This window comes from Penicillium cataractarum (genome assembly GCF_028827025.1).
Source record: "Penicillium cataractarum strain IBT 29864 chromosome Unknown utg000009l, whole genome shotgun sequence".
Lineage (NCBI taxonomy): Eukaryota > Fungi > Ascomycota > Eurotiomycetes > Eurotiales > Aspergillaceae > Penicillium > Penicillium cataractarum.
Window position 1 is genome coordinate 843,898 of NW_026622745.1, and position 20,928 is coordinate 864,825.

The window sequence follows — 20,928 nt, forward strand, 5'->3', positions numbered from 1 at the left end:
GTACTCCACTAGGCCAGATGCATCATTTCGGACAGGAAGATCCTGCTGTATCACGAGAGAGAAGAATATTCTGATTTAGTGTCCCCGCACAAATCAGAGAGATCATGATAGCAAACTAGAGTTGTGTCAATTTCTATTATCATGCCCAATCCTTTTCCATTAGCAGTTCCAATTCTCTGATTCGAAGAACCCGATGGTTGGGAATGGGGGTGTAGAGAGAGTACTGGAGAATCTCGGTGTGCCCCCCCAGTCGAATTCAATCGCAGCCGCGACTGGCGAGGATTTTAGCTAATTCACTGGACGAAATGGGATTAGTTTGAGTAGGTAAAATCAGAATAAAATAAATAATAAAATGGAGAACCCTGCTAAGCCTAAACTAAATAGAGGACTTGGGGGCGTGACTGTCATCCACCACTGACAGTCTCTCAGCGACATTTTGGCCCACCTAGACCTTTTTCAAGTTTTCACTCTCTCTTTGTCTCTGTCTGTCTCGTGGTTTTGTTCACGTTATTATGTACAGTGCCAGAATACCAGTATCCTCCGTATAGCTTCGATGTAGCACTGCATCCATTATTTCTCCTCTTCCCGCTATACTTCCTTTTCCAATTCCTTCTTTTTCCTTTCTATCCTTCTACCCCTTCGATCATTCTATTAAACTCATATTAGCTCCGTACAAAAACACAATAGAAGAAAGAAAGAAAAAAAGCAATCACCCTTTACTGTAGTGCCCTCGAGGGCGGGCCGGGCCTTCGGGCTTTCAATGTGGACGGGGATCTGCGACAACAAAGTCGACAGGTCAAGCCAGCTTTCTCCAGTCAGAGAAGAGACCAAGAGACCATTTCATCTGGATCTTGATTCGTCCATAGCTGACTCTGCCAAGCCCTACTCCCCCCTCTTTCTTCCCTTAGGGGGCCTCGACCAGGGTGGTTCGTTCCCTTCCCACATCTCACTGGTCAACTATATACCTAAATACGACAAGTAATTGTGTACTTTCTTCAAAAAATACTAAAGCCCTCCACCTCCACCACCCGGATCAAGCCCGGAGCAGGGACTGCACATTGTCCAGGTCTCCAGTAGACGGGCTAGGTGGCTGGTGTGTTCCCTTTTATTTACATCTTCTGATTGGACTCTCGTCCGGCTGCGCCCGCCCGATAGTCGCCAATAGCGTCCAATCCCCGCCTCAACATGATTCTCCAGTTAGAAACTTAGGGGAGAGTACTCCGTACACTAAGTACTCTAGACTAGACACTCCGAAATATCCTGGTTAGCCGCCCATGGCCCTGGAAAATTCCTTTTGCTGACCCTCCCGATCGGTTTCAGCTTCCCAGATTCGCCTCCTGGCCCCCAGATCTGCTCGGGCGATCTCCTCGGATTCTGGCTCGGCCTAGCACTGGTGTGCCCCAGGAGTGACCTCGGAGATACGACTCGCTGGGGTCTGCTACCCTCTTCTCTTGGCTGGTTTCACCCTTGGTTCACCTGGTCGCTGGTTGCTCCGTGCATGGAGAGGGGGATAGTGAATACGGGGGCACCCGGGTTTACCAGTGCCCAGGTTCCAAACAGATTGGGATGAGAACTCATGACCCGACCATGATACTCCTTCTCCTCGGGACTAGAGATAGGAGATAATAACTCCATGGATGAAGGAGTCCTAGGCTAAAACACAGTCCCCTTTAACATGCAGAAAACTACGGATAGGCAGTAAACTACTCTACCTGTAGGCGTTATTACATACCGCATGATCTCCCCGAAAAGAAAGTGACAGGGCACGTCTTCGGCAAGATTTGTATTTTGTTTTTCTTTGACGGTATTGACCCGAACCTGCACTGCACGTCTACGAACTACGGTACATACTGATGCATCAGGGGAAGGCGTCCGGTTCTTGCTGGTTCCTGCAGGGGGAAGAGATCGGAGCTACGGGAATGACTGGGGGGGCAAATGGTTTGCTCCTCACGAACTCCTACCAGAATTGGGGACTCGGCGGGTATGAGAGAGAGGGAGAGGGGGGGGGCATAGAGTCTGATCGGGAGTGGAGAATCCTAGTCAAAGTAGGTAATAGGTGGTTACTGTAGGTATAGTTAGCCAGACCAGCTGCCTAAGGAGATGTATACAGTATACAGTATCTATTGTACGTACCCAGTACGAGATTCTGGCTGACCAGTGGCAAATGGGAACTTGGTCAAAGGTACGGAGTACCTAGCTAGTAACTTAGCTACTAACTTATAGTTTGGTACTGACTCGCTCCTACGACATTGAATGACCAACAAACTTTGGCAAAGTAGTTAGTACCGAGTAGTTTATTCGGATAATCCCATTAAACTTCCCAGTTCAAACGGCAGCTCTGGCCAGCTCCAGAAACAGCTCCAGAAACAGTTTAGTCCAAACAACCTTTTACGCTCTTTTTGCTTATCTCGTCTAGCTCAAGCAGATCACCTCCAGAACCCGCATCCATAAACAAACCCCACTCTAACCAGTATATGGCAAATGGTGGTACCTTCGTACACTCTGGACAGTATGTGGTCAGTGATTCAGATTCAGGTCTAGTCTTTCCAGAGTCCAGACAACTCCTTAACAGTTAATACATCCAAGACTGCTCCCCCATCTCTCTCCCAATCCTATTTCCCGACACAACCAGGCAGCCGCTAACTCTGGCCCAAGTACAGTAGCGCTCCCAAGCTGTCGGTACCGTCCCGTTGAAAGTGATGAGGCTAGTCAAGCAAAATCACTTGCTCAAGCATGTCGAGCTAGCTAGCTAGCTAGCCCCGAGAGAGGGGGGAAGCTAATTAGGTAGCCGTAGTTAGGTAGCAATTTACTCGATCTAGTCACTGTGTACAAAGTACGAAGTACAAGTACTGTAGGCGTAGTTCGCTGGTTCGCAGTCTATATTAGAGAGGGGGGTACTTACTCGTAACCTCGACGCAGTCAATCTCGAGACTATTTAACAAACGTACATAATTCATGCCTTTGAGTATTAGGGACCCCCTACCCCATATATGTACAAACCCTGACCACCCCTACACCTATAATAACCACCTTCTATATAGCACAGTACACTACCCAGACAATATACAATATTCAATATACCAATCTCATTCAGATAACAACCAAAACGGTCTCCACCCCTCCCACATCCACATTTCTAAATCCTAATCCCCCCAACTCCGCGGATCACTGATCGCCCTCCAGGGTACGTCCAACGACTCGACATGTCGTCTCTCTCTATCCGTTGCCACTATCCTCCTATCCACAACCCTCCCGGGGGGTCCACCACCACTCGCGCGGCTCTGTGACGATTCAAACGGGGCCAGGGCTATCTAGCTGGGTCCCCTGTCCCAGTCTGTCGGTGCCAGTGGGCTTGTCTATTAATTTATTCTTGTTTATCGTTTTTATTTGTTTTTTCTGGCCTGTCAAGCTTACGGGACGGTAGTACGAAGAACTGTACCTATGAAGCACTGGCCACTGGGTCACTGGCCACAGGCTACTAGGCCAGTGGCCAGAAGCCAGTGACTCGAAACTACGTTCACATTCGTACTTTGTACAATGGAGAGTACCGTGTCGAAAGTCTTGTTTTGATTTGTCCCCCCTCTTTTCTCTCTCTCTCTTGCTCCCTTTTCATGACGCCTTGACGCCTTGTGCAACTTGCCCAGAGCGGGTGTGGTCACTTGGTCATGCGCCCCGGCTGGCTGGTCCTGGTTTACCCTAATAGGCCTTCCGGGAGTAGTTAGATTGGGTTGGTTTGGAGAGGATGTTTTGGGTTCGACCGAGTTATTGGTTGGAATTGCAAGAACCCCGTGGAGATGATGTGATGATGTGATGACAGCTACCTACCCTAAGGTACGGAGTACACCTAACTGCACCAGGCCCCAAGTAGCTTACGGTCGACTCTTTACCAATTACTAAAGACAATACTGTGCATGTGCATTATTCAAGAACAAAGCACCAGATATTTGAGCCAAAAATAAAGATATCGGAAGAAAAACAACAGAGTTGGTAACAGGGATAAACATAAAGACACCGTCAAATTCAAGCCCTAACCTGGCTACGCAGTAATCCAAGCAAGTAAAGTCATATTGCGCCGTGGCTGAGCCGATCCATTTTACCGTCCTGTGTACGTCGAGTATCTGAGGGAATAAAGGGTCAGTAGGCTGAGCTGGAAAAGAACACCATAGCAACGAAAAAAAAATGATCGATCGCGGATAGAACAGAAAAGACATGATTTCCAAGCTGGATCGGACTGGACCATCGATGAACCCAAACGACGATCGTAGACCCGACAGTCTGGGATAGGGGAAACGGGAACGAACGAAAAAAAAAGTGGAGAGAGGGAGGGAGATGGAGAGAGAAAGAGGGCAAAGGTGTTGACGAGAATAGCGATTTCTTACCTCCAGATCCGTGCACGCATGTCTCCACTGCCAGTTGCGAAGAGGTTACCGGTCGGGGCGGGGGCCACCGAGATGACTATCCGCGGAGAATTAGAAACAATGATCGACGAGCACGACATCACTAGACAGTCGCTAAACTGCTAGGATGAAGTGATAAGATAGTAGGATCAAGCCCGTCTCCAAGTGGCAGATATGACAGCACACTATCGATCCGGCTAAATCCCAAACTATCGGATGATAGACTCACCAGAGTTCTTGTGGCCCTGCAGCATCATCTGCGCGTTTCCAGTAACGGGATCCCAGAATTGGACCCCACGGTCCTTCGAGCCACTCATGACCCACTGGCCATCGGGCGTCAGGCACACGCTAAGCACAAAGTCCTATAGCGCATCGCAGTAGTTAGTACCCAGTAAAATGTCCAAAGGAAGTGGGTCCCTTGTGGTTGCCGTGTGGCGCGGCCGTTCCACGGGGGAGATCATGGGTGGCATGAGACCGGGAGATTGGGGGGAGAACAATAAACATATCAAGTCCCATCGGGAGAATCAGGAACGTACCTTGTGGCCCTCGAAAGTGCGAATGCACTTGCCGCCCTTGACGCCGCTGTGAGGGTGCATGCCCCGCGGGACGGTAAGCTCCCACAACTTGATAGTCTTGTCCAGACTACCGCTAACCAGGTCGCGACCGTTGGGCGCAAAGGCAACCGAGTACACGCTGTCCTTGTGGCCGTCGGGGTTCTCCAGACGTTCCACCAAGTAGCCAGTGGTGGTATCCCACACTCGCACACTCTTGTCCAGCGAACCGGCTGCCACGTAGTGGCCATCGGGGGACATAGCCACGGTAGTGACGCCGTCCTCGATGCTCAAGGTGTAGACGAGCTTGCCATCCAGGATATCCCACAGACGGACAGTCTTGTCACCACTGCCCGAGGCAATGTAGCGACCGTTGCCAGCAAAGTCCAGGGAGTAGATATCCTGCTCGTGACCGCTGAAGATATGCTTGATGGTGCGTGCAGCAATATCCCAAACCTATAGAACCCATTGAATGGGATTTTGTCAGTCATCAATCTCACACATTGAAGGGAAACAACAGATTGTTTTGTCCTCTTTTCACCAATTTCAATAGAATATCGGCTACGGAGGTTCGCGGGGTCCGAGGATTTGCTTACCCGAATCTGCTTGTCCTCAGCACCGGTGGCCAAGTACTTGCCATCCGGACTGAAGCAAACACTGCGGATGTAAAGGTCACCATCCTTGTCAACATTCTCATCCTGCAGGGTGGCCACATTCTGACCAGTGGTCACATCGAAGATCTGTGCTGAGCGGTTGCAGCCCGTCGCCAGGTACTTGCCATCACGGCTGAATCGAACACAGCAGACCACGCTGTCGTGGTTGAGATGGTGCACCAGATCAACGTCCAACACACGCTGAACCTCCGGGTTGAACACGGCATACCAATCAGAACCCTCGCGCTTTTGCGACGCGGGAAGATCCGCAGGGTCCCAGTTGGCAAGCATGTTACCTGGGCGATCAGCGCGCACAATGGACTGGCTGGGGGGAGTAGGGCGAGGGATCTGGGGCGAGGCGCGAGGATCCGGATAGGCGATCTGAGTCTGCTGAGGGGTGGCCGGACCCGGGGCAGTGCGACGATTCTTAGTCGGGCCAGGGGATGCAGTAGGAGGAGGGGGAGGTCCGTAGCCTGTGTAGAAAGTTGCGACCCGCCGGGGGGTCAAATACGTTAGCCAACCCTGACAAGACATCTCCACTTATGCAAACATACCGTTCACAGCAGCGCCAGGCTGATATCCTCCAGGGAAGCTCTGCGGGGGCTGCGGCGCACCAGGCTGGGCGGCCGAGGCAGGCTGTTGAAGGGTATGCTGGGGAGGCTGCTGATCCTGGGAGGGGGGGAGGGGCAAGACCGGGACCACTACCTCCTTGGTTGGTCATGATACCACCAAACAAGTTGCTGGGGCCGTGGCCCAATGAAGGTGGTTGCGCCTGAGGACCGGTGTGCTGCGCGGGCGCGATATGCGAAGAGACCGGTTGCACGCCGCGCTGCTCGAGTTCATGTCGCAACATTCGGATTTCAGCCTCGTAGCTGTGGGGAGAGAGTAGAAAATGTTAGTCGCAGGGAGATTTCAACGTCAGATGGGCCCTCCCCTTCCAACCATGGCCTTGCTTTCGGTTTGCGCCTAGGTCTGAAGGGGATAGGAGAGGCGCAAAACAGAGTGGAGCGGGGGAAGGGAAATGATCCTAGATGGAAATCTAGATTCATAGGAGGAGAGGAACAAACGCACTCTGCCTTCATTTTGATCTGAGTCTGCTCCAGCTGGTATACCTTCTGACGGATCATCTCCATCTCCTGGAGCTGTCCGGTTACTGCGTGATCTGTCAGTTAGAAAACGTTTCAGCGAGTTTTCGCGACCCATGAGAGAGAAGAAGCGCGCTTCAGCCATTGATGGACTGGGCGACACTTGAAAAAACGATGGACAGGAGAGAGAAGCCAAGGATAAGCGTAGAAAAAGGAAGCTGAGCGGGCGTTTTATGCGAGGGGGAAGATGTAGGGAAAAAACATACACTGGTGTTCATATTCGCCGGTGCTCCGAGACTGGCTCTCAAACTCCTGGCGCAGTTGGTCGAGCAACTCCGTCAGGCGGGAGTTGGGGGCGGGCACCATCCCGCGGTGAGTGTTGTACATGGCTGGAATCGGAAGACAGTAATCACGTCAAAGAGACGATGTTGTTATACGAACGATCTCTGTAAATGGGCGGTCGGAATCAGCGACAGCTCGCGACGGGGGATCGTAGCGTGGACGAGGGTTCAATTGACTGACACTGCGATCGCTAAGAGGCGCGATTGCTGCTTGGTGGACGACACCAGGCAGCTAGCCCGATGATGATGATGGAGAGGGTCGAATAAAGCGACGAAAGCTTGGGTGGATCAGAGTTGGTGGATGGGGGTGGGAAAAAGGCGTTAGATTGGATGAAGAGGCAAAAGGTCGGAGGAGGGAAGAGGGGGGTGGAGGAGGAGGAGGAGGAAGAGGCTGGCAGCGGGAAGGTTGAGTTGAGTTTGGGGGGTGGAGATGGGAACGGGGCGGCTAGCGTTGGCGCGAGAAGCGAGCCAAAGAGCCGAGAAGCGCAATAGAGGGACACCACGGAGGAGACGGAGTGGTTCCGAGTGGAGGAAAACGAGAAAAAGGGGGGATATATGGAACCCGGTCGGAGCAACCAGGATTAATAGGTAGAGGAGTGAGAATGACGAATATTACCGTGAACCTACGAACAAAGGAGAAAAGACCCGTTTGCAAACGGGCTAGGAAAGGTTAGAATGTAGATACATAAGATAAACGGTAAGTAGATCTATATAAGCGGGTTTATTTTATCCGAAAAGTCTTTCAAGGTAATTTTGTGATGTTCATATTATACCGTCGTTCACTCTTATCATTTTTTATGCTCATCAAAAGATATTAGGTAGTCTTATTCAATTAAAGTAGTAACTGTAGTACTTCTACCGTACTTCCACTGCCAGGTTTGGGTGGGTCGGCGATAACGCCGCATCTGGCCTGGACCGGTGGCCTAACAGCCTTGGTGCCTTATGGCCTCAGGAATAAATATCCGCCTTCTTTCTCAGGCAACTAACCCCTGACTAACCCGATTAGGCCAAGCCACCCAGCGTTTAAACATCCTCTTTCCTTCGGCGTACTTTCGAGTCCTCCGTAAGTATTAAGAAATGGCATGAGGACACCACGCCATTCAATGTTTATATACTCCGTAGATGAATGATTAACTCTATCGAGCCAGATTGCATGATATATCTGTAAACATACATCTAATTCTCCTAGTCCACCCCAATCGAAACCAGCTGATTAAGAACGCCATCCCAACGGCTGGCCCCGTTCCGCGCTGGTGTGATGCGGGCAGAATTTATTATTCGCCGCCCCAAATAATCACCCGGTTTCCCGATTGTAGTCCCTCCCCCTTCCACCTATTTTCTCTCCATCTTCAACACGCCTCTCCTCCCCTCTCTCAAGCCCATCATGGATATTATCCTTGAACTCTGGGACACCTTTATTGGTGATCGCCTCTACTCGACCGTTCTCCCGACCTCCCTCTCTTCCGCCGTCGGCCTCCCGGCCTTTGTCAATGCCGCCAACAGCACCCTGTCCCTCTTTGGCGCCGCGGAGCCCTTCATCTATGAGCCGGCGACACAGTTGATTCATCTGGAGCCTTCCAAATATGCTTATCTTAGCGCCTGGCCTCGGAATAACATCTACCGCCAATTCACAAGCTTTTTCCTGATCACATGGTATGCGTTCAATGCCACGCCCTCCTTTTCCCCTCGACACCCCTCGGTATCTTCTAAGAGGGGAGAAACGATGCGCGCGAATACCTCAGAAACTAATTATCGACATCTCAATTGATTTAGGATCTTCGGTCTTCTTGTATACTTCATCGTCGCAACCGCCTCGTACATCTTCGTCTGGGACAAAACTACCTTCAACCACCCTAAATTCCTCAAGGGCCAAATTCCCTTGGAAATCAAGCAGGCCATGTCCGCCATGCCCCCAATGGCCCTCCTGACCGCACCTTTCTTCGTCCTCGAGGTTCGAGGCTACGCCAAGCTCTACGATACCGTCGCCGAGGAACCCTTCCCCTACTACAGCATCCTCCAGTTCCCCATCTTCATCTTCTTCACCGATTTCTTCATCTACTGGATTCACCGAGGCCTGCACCACCCGCGCGTCTACCGCACTCTCCACAAGCCTCACCACAAGTGGATTATGCCTTCTCCTTTCGCCTCGCACGCCTTCCACCCCCTCGACGGTTGGTCCCAGAGTGTGCCCTACCACGTTTTCCCCTTTATCTTCCCGCTGCAGAAGCTCGCCTACGTCTTCCTCTTCGGTTTCATCAACTTGTGGACCGTCTTCATTCATGACGGAGAGTACGTCGCAAACAGCCCCATTGTCAACGGTGCCGCTTGCCACACCATGCACCATCTGTACTTCAACTACAACTACGGCCAGTTCACTACCTTGTGGGACCGTCTGGGTGGTAGCTACCGCAAGCCTAACGAGGAGCTGTTCCGCCGTGAGACCAAGATGAGCGAGAAGGAGTGGTCGCGCCAGTCCAAGGAGATGGAGACTATTCTGAAGGATGTCGAGGGTGATGATGACCGCACCTACTCTGCTTCCACTCAGACGAAGAAGAACCTATGAGGGAGAAGTACCTTTTTTTTGTCTTTGAACTCTTGTTTTTATATTTTAAGGTGCAGCGACCTGCACATGTCCCGAGTCGAGCTTGGTCTCTTATTCTCGAGGGCCGTCCTTGGGAAACTCCCTTGACCTTTTGCTGCCGCGGTGATCCTCATCCGTGCCCATCCATTCTCCCACCCTTTCCCCGTTTACGTACATTACCATTAATCATGCGCCGTGCACATCCCCATACTCTGTTTTAATTTCCCCCCAAAAAAGGGCCTGACCGGGTGGTCCGCGGTCTGCCGCATTGTCTGTACATACATTTTCTTGACCATGGCGACCAGAATGCATTGTGACGATTTAAAGTTTTACTATTTCTTATTTCCTGATCTACATTGCATGTATTCTATATTCGATATTTGGTGTGCATCCGCACAAACTATAAATACTGTAGTATCTGATCCGAAACTTAAATGTAGTTTGACTTAAAGTTAACATGCAGATGCACCGAAGACACAATATATCTATCTCAAATCGACCTACTTCATACCCAACCCGTGGCTGGCTGAACGGAAACAATACCCCCAGATCAAACTCAGCTGCTATCCGATCATGTATATACCCAGAGTACCACTTGATCACACAAATACTCAATGATCGACACCACGCGGTAACACAAACCGCCACCTTATCCATAAACCCCTCCACCCATGTCAATGTCACTTGTCAGGCGGTGGACCCAGCGGACTCGCCGTGTGTGATGCTCTATGCTGTGTGATGGGTAAGCAGACCTTGCATCCCAGCACTGACATTCAGCTACGCCGCAATTCATGCACGAGATCTTTTTTGGCTTGATCATGCTTTGCGTTCAGTACATATTGTGGGGCATACCAGCGAGTATTGGAGGATGAACGATGCAGCACTCAGCTATTGAGGAAGTATATGTAGTGTCGACGAGGTGATGATGTGCATGGGCTTATTTGTCATGATTCAATTTACGTGTGATGGTAGCAGAGTCTGTGCTGGAGCTGAATTTTGATGTCCCTTAGTATTCTATTTCCAGCAGCTACAATAATTTTTGGTCTTCTATCCATGACCTCGAGCGAATTGGTCTCATGCCGAGATATCATCGTGAGATTTATCAAGACATGACATGCTAATACTCCCAAATCTACTATAACCAGCCATCCCATTTAACTATTACCACTCCCACCCCTCCCCCTCCGAATAACAACGCACCTAGACCCATCTCTCCTATGAAACCCATTCGCCAAACAATCCTCCTCGGTATTAGGCCAAACCTCCGCTGTAAACCCATCCTCCTCCCCCATTCTCCCCTGTTGCCCCCTCATGCCGGAGAACATCCCAACAACCCTCTCAGCCTGCATCCTATCCCCGCATTCCAAAACCGTAATACTAGCCCGTACAGCCAGCGATATCCCTAGGATGCGGCGGTAGAATATATCTTCGGGTTTATCGCCTGTCTTGCCGGCGGCATCGGTATTGGCATGCACGTGGGGTGGAACAAGTGCTAATCGAGGCTCGAAGAGCCGTACACTTCGGGCGGTTGTCCCGTTGTGGAAATCGGTCGTTGAGATGTAGGGCGGGTTGGAGATTAGGAGGTCGATTTTGGGCAGAGAAGCTGATGATCCATCCGCGGGCTCAGGTCCGGGTTCAAGTTGAGTAGTGTATTTGGATAGAAGGTCTTCCACGGTTGGAATAGAACCATCATTGATGGTGCTGGCGCTGGTACCGGCGCTGCTGCTGGAGCTCAACACATCCGCACGATGAAATCGAATTTCTTCACGAGCACGACTACCCAAAACATCTAGACCGATATTATGCTCCAGATTCCTTTGCGCAAGATTCAGCGCTATAGGACTCAGATCAAGGCCCATAATCTGGATCCTTTCAAAATGCGACGCGAGGAGCGCATGCAAAAGCAGCGCTATACAACCCGTTCCCGTACACAGATCCAGAATTCGAAGCGGTCTCGTCTTGCTAGATGGTGACGGACTATTCTTGTCCGTTTCCAGCGCCATCTGACGGACTAGTCTGGCTGCTTCGTACGTATAGGACTCCGTATCAGACCTAGACGGTGGAGTTAGCTTGGCTGTACCAATGCAAAAATGTTGATATGTTTATTTTGTGGAAGCGGTTATTCACCTTGGAATTAAAACTCCCCGTCGACAGAGAATCTCCAGGTCTCCGAATGGTTGGTCACCTAGGATATATTGCAATGGAACGCCCTGGGAGCGCTTGTGGCACATCGTTCGTAGACGTGTCCGCCATCCTAGTCGCGTTCCTGTGGCATTGGGGGAGTGTTCCCGGGCGTCGCGAAGAGCGCGTTCTCGGATCCATCGAAGTTCGTTACGGGCTGTGTCTAGTGATCGGCATTCCTTCAGGAGGATGGATAGAAGGGGATTCTCCCGATAGGCCTTGAGAAGTAGTGAGGTCGGGATTCGTGGCATTTTGTGAGGTGTAGAGTCGCGTGGAGGTTGGTTGATGATGCCAAGCACTAACCCGCCAGTTCGTTAAGTTCGGCTACCTAGGATGATCGACACAATACAAAGCTACAGCTGTATTCAACCAATAAAGATATGACATGGAAAGTTTCAAGTAAAGTTGTTTAAATATTGACAATCGTTGAATTTCGTATCACGTTAAATAGAGACAAATATGTACTCATGAGTAAAAACAAAAACAAGACCAGGTATTCCTAGACTCCAATACACCGCAAGAACATGCAACAAAATGTCTAAAATGGCAGAGAAAAATAGACCCAAGTCTATATCAGCCCCAAATCCATTCCTTTAAAGCGCCAACAAAGCTCCGGCTCCGGCCAAACCGAGAGCCAGTTGCTTGGGCATGCTCGTTTGCCGGGGCATGGCGGCATTCTTCGTCGCTTCTGCGGATGAGAAGATACCAGTGCCTCCATTGGGGCCGCCAATGCGAGCCCCAGTGCCTACAGCAGCCACGGTCGTCACGGGGTTAGCGACGGCTGTAGCGCCGGGAACTGAGTCGGAGCCGGTCGTGATTTCAAGAACGTTGTTCTCCGTCGAGTTGAAGTTGGTGTTGGCGAGGGAGATCTCATTGTTGGCGAGGTCGTACACCACGTAGGCGCTGCGCAGGAATGTGTCGCCCAGGACGGGGATGCTGTCACCAGCGGGGACGATGCCAAAGGCGCAGGCGCGCTCGCCGTCGTTGAAGAAGTAGTCGCCAATGTCAAGGAGGAGCTCGCTCATGGCTACGTTGATGGTGGGTGACGAGAAAGTGAAGGAGATGTTGACGTTTCTTGAGCTCTGAGTGCAGGGCAGATATCCAACGCCGCTGGAGGAATCGTAGGTGACGTCCAGATCATTGAAGATATCTTCGACAAGCTCGTCCGGCAAGTAAGTCAAGGAGCTGCCCGAGTCGAGCAGAGCCGCGGCTGGCAGTGTACTGGATGAGTAGTTGGTGGTACCGGATGAGTTGGTGAGAGCCACGGCAGTCAGGGCGATGATAAACTGGGAGTAGCCGCCTCCGACCTTCTGGATTGGGAGAGTCTCCAAAGTGCCGTGGTACTTCTTAGTGTTCACACCACCGAACAAAATAGAGCCAGTGCTAGCATCCAGGTCGTTCAACCACAAACTATAAGCGCTGGACTTGATGAGTCCTTTATTGACCATGGCCTTGGGGAGGTTGGCGTAGGCACTCTCCCCACTCACACCAACTTGAACTTCGTTCGATGGGTATCCAATTCCCAAAACACCCTCTGTACCACAATATTAGCTTTCCGTTGTATATTAGAGGAGGAAAGGTTTATTGCTGGCTGCCACATACCGGAGGAGCTTGACGTGAAGCCAATGCCAAACTGGAAATCCTTCAATGTCGCCGAGCCAATTGCAAGGGTATCGCTGACATAGTCGCCCGACGCACCGGAGCCATCTGCATAAGTGATGTTGAAGTCGGAGTTCACAAAGGCGTAAGTCGAGGACGAGCTGGAGTCGTAGGTGCCGGATACGTTGCAGGGGTTGCTCTTCTTTTCACAGAGGGTCGAATTGGGTGCGTTTGCCCAGAGATCACTACTACCAGTGTCTAGGACCAAGCGCAAGCTCTGTGCCGGTGTTCCCAAAGTGACATTCGAGAAGTAGAGAGTTTCCTATAGCCTACTATTAGCTCTTTATCAAGACAACGACGAGATGGGAAAGATCGGCGGCTGTAGTAGTTGACATACCTCATTGTCTAGAGCCTGGGAAACCGTTGAACTCCGCTTCATCCGTCGCACTCTGTCTCGAGCCACAGGATCCGAAACGTCTTTCCGCTGAATACCCATATCAACCACCGATGGAACATCCCGCTGAACGAGATTCAGCTTCCCCAGCGCCGGTACGGCGAGGGTCGCCAGCCAAAGCCAAGAATTCTTCATGCTTGCTCGCCGTTGGCCGAAAATAGACCGAGCTCCCCGGTAGGAATGTGTGGGATCGGTATGCCGCCTTTCACTTTGATCTGATCGGCACGATCTTCACCGCTGCAGGTTCCCGAGGAATGCGCCGGAAATGGAAATTCGAGATCGCGGGGAGAGGGGTCGGGTTAAGTCGAGATGGTGAGGATATCTCGAGAGAGAGACGGCGAGATGTGAAGCTGTGGGAGAGGAAGAGAGTCGTGAAGAAGAGAAAAGAGAACGAGAAATATGGAGTCTAAAAGATTGAAGAACATGTATGCGGCGGCTGTGCCGGAGAGGCGATGGATGTCGTATGCACTTCCCCCCCCCAGACAGCACTAACTTGGTTTGCTGGAGTGTCCAGGCGGCTTTGGCACACCTCGGGCCAGCCGGGAAAGATTGACAGGTTCATTATTTGTTCAACGGCCAGTCAGCGGCCCACGAGTGGACCATTGACTTTTTTTCTTTTCCTTCTCGTAAGCGCTGTAAAAACCACCGTGGAGACGACAGTGCAAGTCACTCGGGTAAGGCGCTGGTTGAGAAGGGCCCCACAAGGTCGAAGCTGTCGTCACCAACTTGGCGTCTACCCAAAAAAAAAAAAAAAAAAAAAAAAAAGGAGTGGAAGTGTTACAATGGTAGGGTAAAGGGTGCAAGTCATGGAGAGTACAGACTTGTACTCTATTCGACTCCTCTCATCTCTTTCCCCTCATCATCACCATAAGTCCCCGACGGGAAAAGGCCTGCGGGCAATGCAAAATTGATCTGGCGTACGTATGCAACGTACGTGGTTGGGTCGAGCGCTGATGACGCGGATGGATGACGCTCCACTGCCACCAGCCCGTTTCTGGCTTAGCCCCGTGACCTAGCAAGAGCCAAGACTTTGATTCTTTTGCTTAAGTGGGACTTCGTTAACGGTCTATTAGGAGAGGGTCGATTATTTCAATATCAAGAATGATTCATGTCGTGATTGTTAAAAGTTACTATTAGACTTTGATGTCTTGTCGTCACCACGTGTGTCGGACTTTTTTGAGCTGGACCTGCCGATCCTCGAACTATATTTTTTGTCAAATACGAGATATCGTACAATATTTCCCCTGACGAATAAATTCATCGGAGATAACACCAGACGGACACTACAAGTACATTTGATGACAATGCATAGGGCGCTGACGAGTGCATTTTTGACTTTGTATACTGCGCCATACAGTACATTCTACAGAGTATATTCCACAGTAATACCCTCATGTACGGAGTATGTGGCTTCAAATGTGGATAATAACCATACATTATCGACAATCATGCATCAATACCGTCTCCACAAATATTCTAATCCTTATAAATCTTTACTGCTGCCTGCAATGTCTCTATTTAAGATCCAGTCCCAGGGTCACCCGGGTGCATAGCCACGGCGGCAAATCCATACAGCCACCGGACCAGGCGGCTACATAACCAAAGCTTACGATCGGCCGATCATGGGGATCTACCTTAACTCCGATGGATCATGGATCATGGAAGGTCTAGATAAATTAATCGTGGCAAATGTGCTAAACATGTCTCAAGTAGATTCTGGTATTCCAGCCCTTCCGATATCTATGCTCCATGCTACTGTAGTCTCTTACTACTATGATACTATCAGTTTACTACAGTATGCTAGTCGACACCATATATCAAGTGGCTGGGATGGGCCACTAGTCTCCCCACTATTCTAAGACTCAGGGTCTACTAAGCTAAGCGGGTATGAAGAACGATATTAAATAGTACAAGTAAATCTAGTGGCCCCCCTTATCCCTGAAACACTGAAACAACGAGCATGCACCCGAACTACACTTCGGGACGCCGGAAGCCCTGTCCATTACTACTACTCCCGGCATAGTCTTGCACCATGACGTACCCCCACGTCTCCAACTAAAAGGAACTTATCGAAGATGCGAATTTCCTACCGTATTTGGACTCTATTATCCGATTATATAATACACGGGTCTCTGCCACGCAGACCCCCCCCCCCCAAAAAGGTAAATGTTAGTACAAGAGCCGTCCACACTAAACACATCATGTAAACATCTCAAATTTACAACCCCATCGCATCTCGAACCTTCCGCATAGTCACGCTAGCATTGGCCTGCGCCGCCGCCGCGCCCTGTTGCGCAATCGAGTCCAGATACCCAGTCTTGTCGTCCATAATAGAGACATACCGCTCCCGAATATCCGTCAGATGATGCGTGATTCGGCTAGCGACGTGCTCTTTCAAAGCGCGTAGGCTTGCGCCGTCGAAACTCGCGGCAATTTCTTGGCATGACTGTCCTTCGAAATGGCTCAGAATCTCGATTAGGTTCGACACCCCGGGTCGTTGGGCTGGGTCGTAGGTGATGTTGGGTTGGGAATCGGTTAGGGCGACTTTGATCTTCTTTTGGATGACGCTGGGTGAGTCGGTGAGGATGATTCGGGATTTTTCGTCTGCGTGGGATTTGGACATTTTGGATGTTGGTTCTTTGAGGGACATTACTCGCTTGGCGGGGGCTTGGATTCTGTTAGATAGGGCATGTTGTTGTATCGCGAGGGGATCATCCGACTTACAGATATGCGCCTCTGGGATGGGGAAGATCGGCCCGTAGAGGTGATTGAAGCTATTGGCTGTATATCTCGAGAACTCCAAGTGCTGTCTCTGATCCTCGCCAACGGGGACATGCGTTGCCCTGTGAGATGTGGTCAGTGACGCTCTCATGCTCGAAACATAGACGGAGATTCGTACCTATGAACAAGGATATCCGCGGCTTGAAGCACTGGGTAAGAGAAAAGGCCGAGTCGCAGCTGTGCCCGAGCATCTGCTTGCTCTAACGTCGTATCCTCTGGAAGCTGGAGTTTGCTCTGCATGAAGTCAGTCAGCAGTCACTCCTAATATCTCTGGCTATCCAGATATTGCAATCAGGCAGGGTACTAACCTTCCATTGAGTCATTCGCGATAGATAACCCATCGAAGCAACGGTACTCAGAATCCACATCAATTCCGCATGAGCCGGAACCTATTTGATATCTCATTAGAACCCAATTCCATTCATCCACTCTCAACTCTCCAAGCTCCCGTATCGTACGAGACGAATACTCCAAGAACCACATACCTCAGATTGATAAAAAACCGTAGACCGACTCGGGTCCAACCCCACAGCAAGCAGCGTAGCAAAAGCCTCTCTCCTCCATTTCCTCAACTGCGCCGCATCCTGCGGAACCGTCAATGCATGCAGATCCACGATGGAAAATAACAGCTTCGTTCCCGGCTTCGCTTCATCCTGTAGCTTCACCCATTCCCGTAAAGCTCCCAGGTAGTTACCCAAGTGCGGCACTCCAGTGGGCTGAATGCCGGAGAAGATGACGGGTTCTTGAGCTGGTGGTGTGTTGGTGCTCGTGCTATTTGACCGATACAAGGATGGCCGAACTGAGGTGCCCGGGCGAACGCGGTTGAAGTGCCCGCCCACCAATCTCAGGGATGCGCTTCCCTGGTGGGAAATTGTGGCACGCATCGCTGATGATTCTATGTATGCGTCGCAAAGTAAATGCGACGATTGGGTCGAGTGCAATTCTTCGTGGATTTCCGGGCCTCCGCGCCGCAAAACATCCAATTGTCACGTGATTATATCATTGGGCCTATCGACAGTCGATGAATAGTCAACTAAGCATTGTTAACAAAGCATTCCAGGATTATTTTGGAATTATCTAGCTTTTTACAATAGCCCGTGCTAGTGTTGTTGCCACGTCTCGGCCATTTGGTAAAAATCAATCAAAAAAGCAGACTCCAGTTCTTCATTGACGTCTGGCTATAATCAAAGTAGAGTACAGATGGGCCTGGCCAGAGCCACAAAAGGCCAAAGATGATGACGATATAAAACTACATGACGCCCGGGTGTTTCCCAAATAAACACACACACAAATTATGCAAAGCTCGAGCAACAAACCAAAATCCTCTATCCAATTTACAGGTTCTTGCGCTCGGCAAATCGGTCGCTGTCCAGCGCATCGAAGATAGTCTCCTTGACTGAGTTGTCCTGTCGTTGTCCGAACTGTGCAAGGTGTGGGCCCACGGTCTTTTGGATCTCGGGGAGTGAGGCATCCAGTGCCTTGGCGGCATCTATTTCTATGTGTCAGTCGTGCGATTCTATAACTTGCGAATTCAAGAATCATCATACCCAGGCTCTCATTCTCCCAAACGTTGGCCTTCATACCGACTCCGTGGAACGCGTGTTTCCGAAGGAAAGCCAGCCATGCCTGGACCGCTTGCGGGTTGCCATCCTTGATCTGGATCAGACGGCGGAGCGTGATCCGTTCAAAGTTCTCCTTGCTCTTCTTGTGTACGAAGTTACTGCGAGTCACGGTCCAGCGTTCGGTGATACGGGGGAGGGGCACGGGGCCGGAGACGGGGAGGTTGAGGTAGTAGGCGGCACGGATGGCAAAGTCGGCGAAGAACTCCAGGTTCTGCACGCTGTAGGATCGCAGTTGAAGGTCGCAGACGGGGAGGCCGTGCTCCGCCTTCCTCCGGAGGGGACGAAGATAGAGGGCCTGGACGCTTCGGGGGAGTCGGGCGTGCTCACCAAAAGCTCCTAACCGCTCGGACCTGGGATCTGTATGAGCTGCGGACTCTTCGATTCTGTAGGGGTAAAGGTGATGCGATTGACTGACCATTCCTTCACGGGCAGTTCGGCGGGTTGCTCGGTGTTCGTGGGACTGTAGTGTGAAACCAATTCCATCAGCCATTCTGCTCCTGGCACGAATAATCTTCTCAGGGTTCACGGTTTCTTACGCGACAGAGGTGGGAGTCGGCTCGGGCTTGGTCTGGGAAGGTGTAGTCGCCTTCTCGGTGGATGGCGCATTGGTCTGGCTCGGGGTTGATAGTGAGCGAATGGGCATAGGCACCTGATTCCGAGTCCATTAGCTTAGTTTCGATGGATGATATTGGATTTCAAGCGTTCCACCTACCCGCAGGCGCTTGCTAGCTCCAATCAAGGAGCGCGTTGTGCTGGGAAACATGGTCGTTGGTGGTTGCAGTCTGTTTGGTGCGGGTTTTTTTTCGGAGTTGAAGGTGATGCGGACTGACCGCCTTGGGAGTCGACCATTGGGGCGTCCTCGAGTGCACCCACGGCTACGACAAGCATCATCCAGGGCTCAGGGTTTTGATTTGTGTGGTTTTCTGGGGTTATTGCATGTGGCAGGTTTAAAAGGGTGGACGTATGGTGACTATTCGTTGTATCCTGTAGTATGTAGTGGCGTATTAAATAGGGTCACGCAGTCATAGATATATACTACCAGCCCAGTACTACTTGATCCTAACCAGGTCGCCAACGATCAGATGGAAGAGATCAAAAACACTTGATCATTATCACGGACATACAATTCCAACTAATATTATATGCCGTACATTTCAATGTCAAGAATAACACAAACAGTAGATTCCCAACCAGCAAAAGGGTAGCATCGGGGCTCCAACGACGAGCCAATAAGACTGCACGCCAACTCCGCAGCATCATGACAGCCCACCCCACCCCTCCCTCCATTCATTTTTTTCCCTTTCTTTCCATAGACATATCAGTGACAAGAAGATCAGGAATCATGACTCAAGCAGGGACCTCCGCATTCGACCGAGCCAACGAGGCCGTGACTTTCCTTAGAAGTAGCCTGCCAGAGGGTCTGCAGGCGCCCAAAGTTGCTATTGTATGTGGCTCTGGGCTGGGAGGACTGGCCGATACGGTCCATGCTGAAGGTCGAGCGGAATATGATTATGCGTCTATTCCTCATTTCCCTCGTCCGACGGGTGAGTATCTCTAAATGCCGTGGAAAATGGATGGAGAGTGAGATTGGCTGACTGGTGCAGTTGCTGGACATGCTGGGAAGTTGGTATTTGGTCTGCTGGGCCAGAAGATTCCCGCTGTCTTGATGGTTGGACGTGCCCAGTAAGTGATTATTCCAAGTATCAGGAGGGTCTGTGGCTAATTGGATCATGAATAGCTACTACGAGGGCCATTCTATGGACCAAGTCACTTTCCCCATCCGAGTCTTCAAGCAGCTCGGAGTTGATACTGTCGTGTGTAAGTTCACGCTAAAGATGCCAAGAGGTTTGTGCTTGCGAGAGGAAACTAAGAATAATGATTGACAGTGACAAACGCGGCCGGTGGCCTGAATTCTGACTATTGCGTGGGCGATATCGTCATGCTGAATGATGCAAGACTACTATCAACCCCTTTCTATCTGAACCGAGTGACTAACGATGGCTTCTAGCACATCTTCCTCGCCGGTCTAGCGGGAGTTCATCCCCTCCGAGGACCCAATGAGGAAGACTTTGGAGTGCGCTTCCCACCTCTGTCCGACGCATATGACCTGGACCTTCGTCGTCAGGTACACCAAGCGTGGAAGCAAGTCATCTCTGCGGAAAGCACGAGGAAGTTGCACGAGGGTGTGTATGCCTTCGTTGGAGGTCCCACGTAAGTTTTTCTCTAAACGGTGCATCCATCTACTGCATTCTCTCTGACTGGGTAAAGCTATGAGACGAGAGCGGAGAGCCGCATGCTGCGAATGATGGGTGCCGATGTGGTGGGCATGTCCACCGTGCCAGAGATTGTGGTGGCGAGGCACTGTGGGCTTCGCGTATTGGCTTTTAGCCTGGTCACCAACAATGCAGTGTTGGCACCCGTGCCTCGTGGCGATGAGAAATTACTCCAGGGCAAAGACGCTGGTGAGCTCAACGCCATCATCGAAGAGGGCAAGGCTGGACATGAGGAAGTCTTGGAGGCTGGCCGCAATGCGGCACTGGACATGCAGGTGAGATACATTGTCCCCACCAGTACCAGCGAATCAACGACTGACAATTGCAGAAATTGGTTTTGCAAAGTCTTGTGAACGTCTTCGAACAGGTATAGATGGGACTGTCCTTTGAGTACACATAGATACCGCCAG

At 50.9% G+C, this 20,928-nt stretch overlaps 7 protein-coding genes across 7 annotated transcripts; 2 read left to right on the forward strand and 5 right to left on the reverse strand.

Annotated features, from left to right (window-relative positions):
• Positions 1-4,093: 4,093 nt before the first annotated feature.
• Positions 4,094-7,073, reverse strand: rcoA (uncharacterized protein; the record flags this gene model as incomplete). Its single annotated transcript, XM_056703866.1, has 9 exons — positions 4,094-4,118; positions 4,380-4,455; positions 4,627-4,759; positions 4,934-5,404; positions 5,545-6,074; positions 6,156-6,270; positions 6,416-6,473; positions 6,673-6,754; positions 6,953-7,073. 9 exons carry the CDS (start codon positions 7,071-7,073, stop codon positions 4,094-4,096), a joined length of 1,611 nt encoding a protein of 536 aa, XP_056549826.1.
• Positions 7,074-8,411: 1,338 nt separating this feature from the next.
• On the forward strand, positions 8,412-9,590 carry N7496_010954 (sterol desaturase family protein; the record flags this gene model as incomplete). The annotated part of the gene is made up of 2 exons (XM_056703867.1): positions 8,412-8,680; positions 8,801-9,590. The coding sequence occupies 2 exons, from the start codon at positions 8,412-8,414 to the stop codon at positions 9,588-9,590; spliced, it is 1,059 nt and encodes a 352-aa protein (XP_056549827.1).
• A 1,172-nt stretch (positions 9,591-10,762) lies between these two features.
• On the reverse strand, positions 10,763-12,040 carry N7496_010955 (N5-glutamine methyltransferase family protein; the record flags this gene model as incomplete). The annotated part of the gene is made up of 2 exons (XM_056703868.1): positions 10,763-11,660; positions 11,736-12,040. 2 exons carry the CDS (start codon positions 12,038-12,040, stop codon positions 10,763-10,765), a joined length of 1,203 nt encoding a protein of 400 aa, XP_056549828.1.
• Positions 12,041-12,382: 342 nt separating this feature from the next.
• On the reverse strand, positions 12,383-13,977 carry N7496_010956 (pepsin-like aspartic protease; the record flags this gene model as incomplete). The annotated part of the gene is made up of 3 exons (XM_056703869.1): positions 12,383-13,323; positions 13,392-13,710; positions 13,786-13,977. The coding sequence occupies 3 exons, from the start codon at positions 13,975-13,977 to the stop codon at positions 12,383-12,385; spliced, it is 1,452 nt and encodes a 483-aa protein (XP_056549829.1).
• A 2,083-nt stretch (positions 13,978-16,060) lies between these two features.
• Positions 16,061-17,507, reverse strand: N7496_010957 (tryptophan--tRNA ligase MSW1; the record flags this gene model as incomplete). The annotated part of the gene is made up of 5 exons (XM_056703870.1): positions 16,061-16,509; positions 16,567-16,685; positions 16,742-16,857; positions 16,932-17,012; positions 17,109-17,507. 5 exons carry the CDS (start codon positions 17,505-17,507, stop codon positions 16,061-16,063), a joined length of 1,164 nt encoding a protein of 387 aa, XP_056549830.1.
• A 450-nt stretch (positions 17,508-17,957) lies between these two features.
• Positions 17,958-19,008, reverse strand: N7496_010958 (mitochondrial 37S ribosomal protein uS10m; the record flags this gene model as incomplete). The annotated part of the gene is made up of 5 exons (XM_056703871.1): positions 17,958-18,112; positions 18,171-18,595; positions 18,661-18,705; positions 18,782-18,894; positions 18,958-19,008. 5 exons carry the CDS (start codon positions 19,006-19,008, stop codon positions 17,958-17,960), a joined length of 789 nt encoding a protein of 262 aa, XP_056549831.1.
• Positions 19,009-19,587: 579 nt separating this feature from the next.
• N7496_010959 (purine-nucleoside phosphorylase) lies at positions 19,588-20,891 on the forward strand (the record flags this gene model as incomplete). Its single annotated transcript, XM_056703872.1, has 7 exons — positions 19,588-19,789; positions 19,850-19,928; positions 19,984-20,063; positions 20,132-20,196; positions 20,254-20,456; positions 20,514-20,793; positions 20,847-20,891. The coding sequence occupies 7 exons, from the start codon at positions 19,588-19,590 to the stop codon at positions 20,889-20,891; spliced, it is 954 nt and encodes a 317-aa protein (XP_056549832.1).
• Positions 20,892-20,928: the final 37 nt, after the last annotated feature.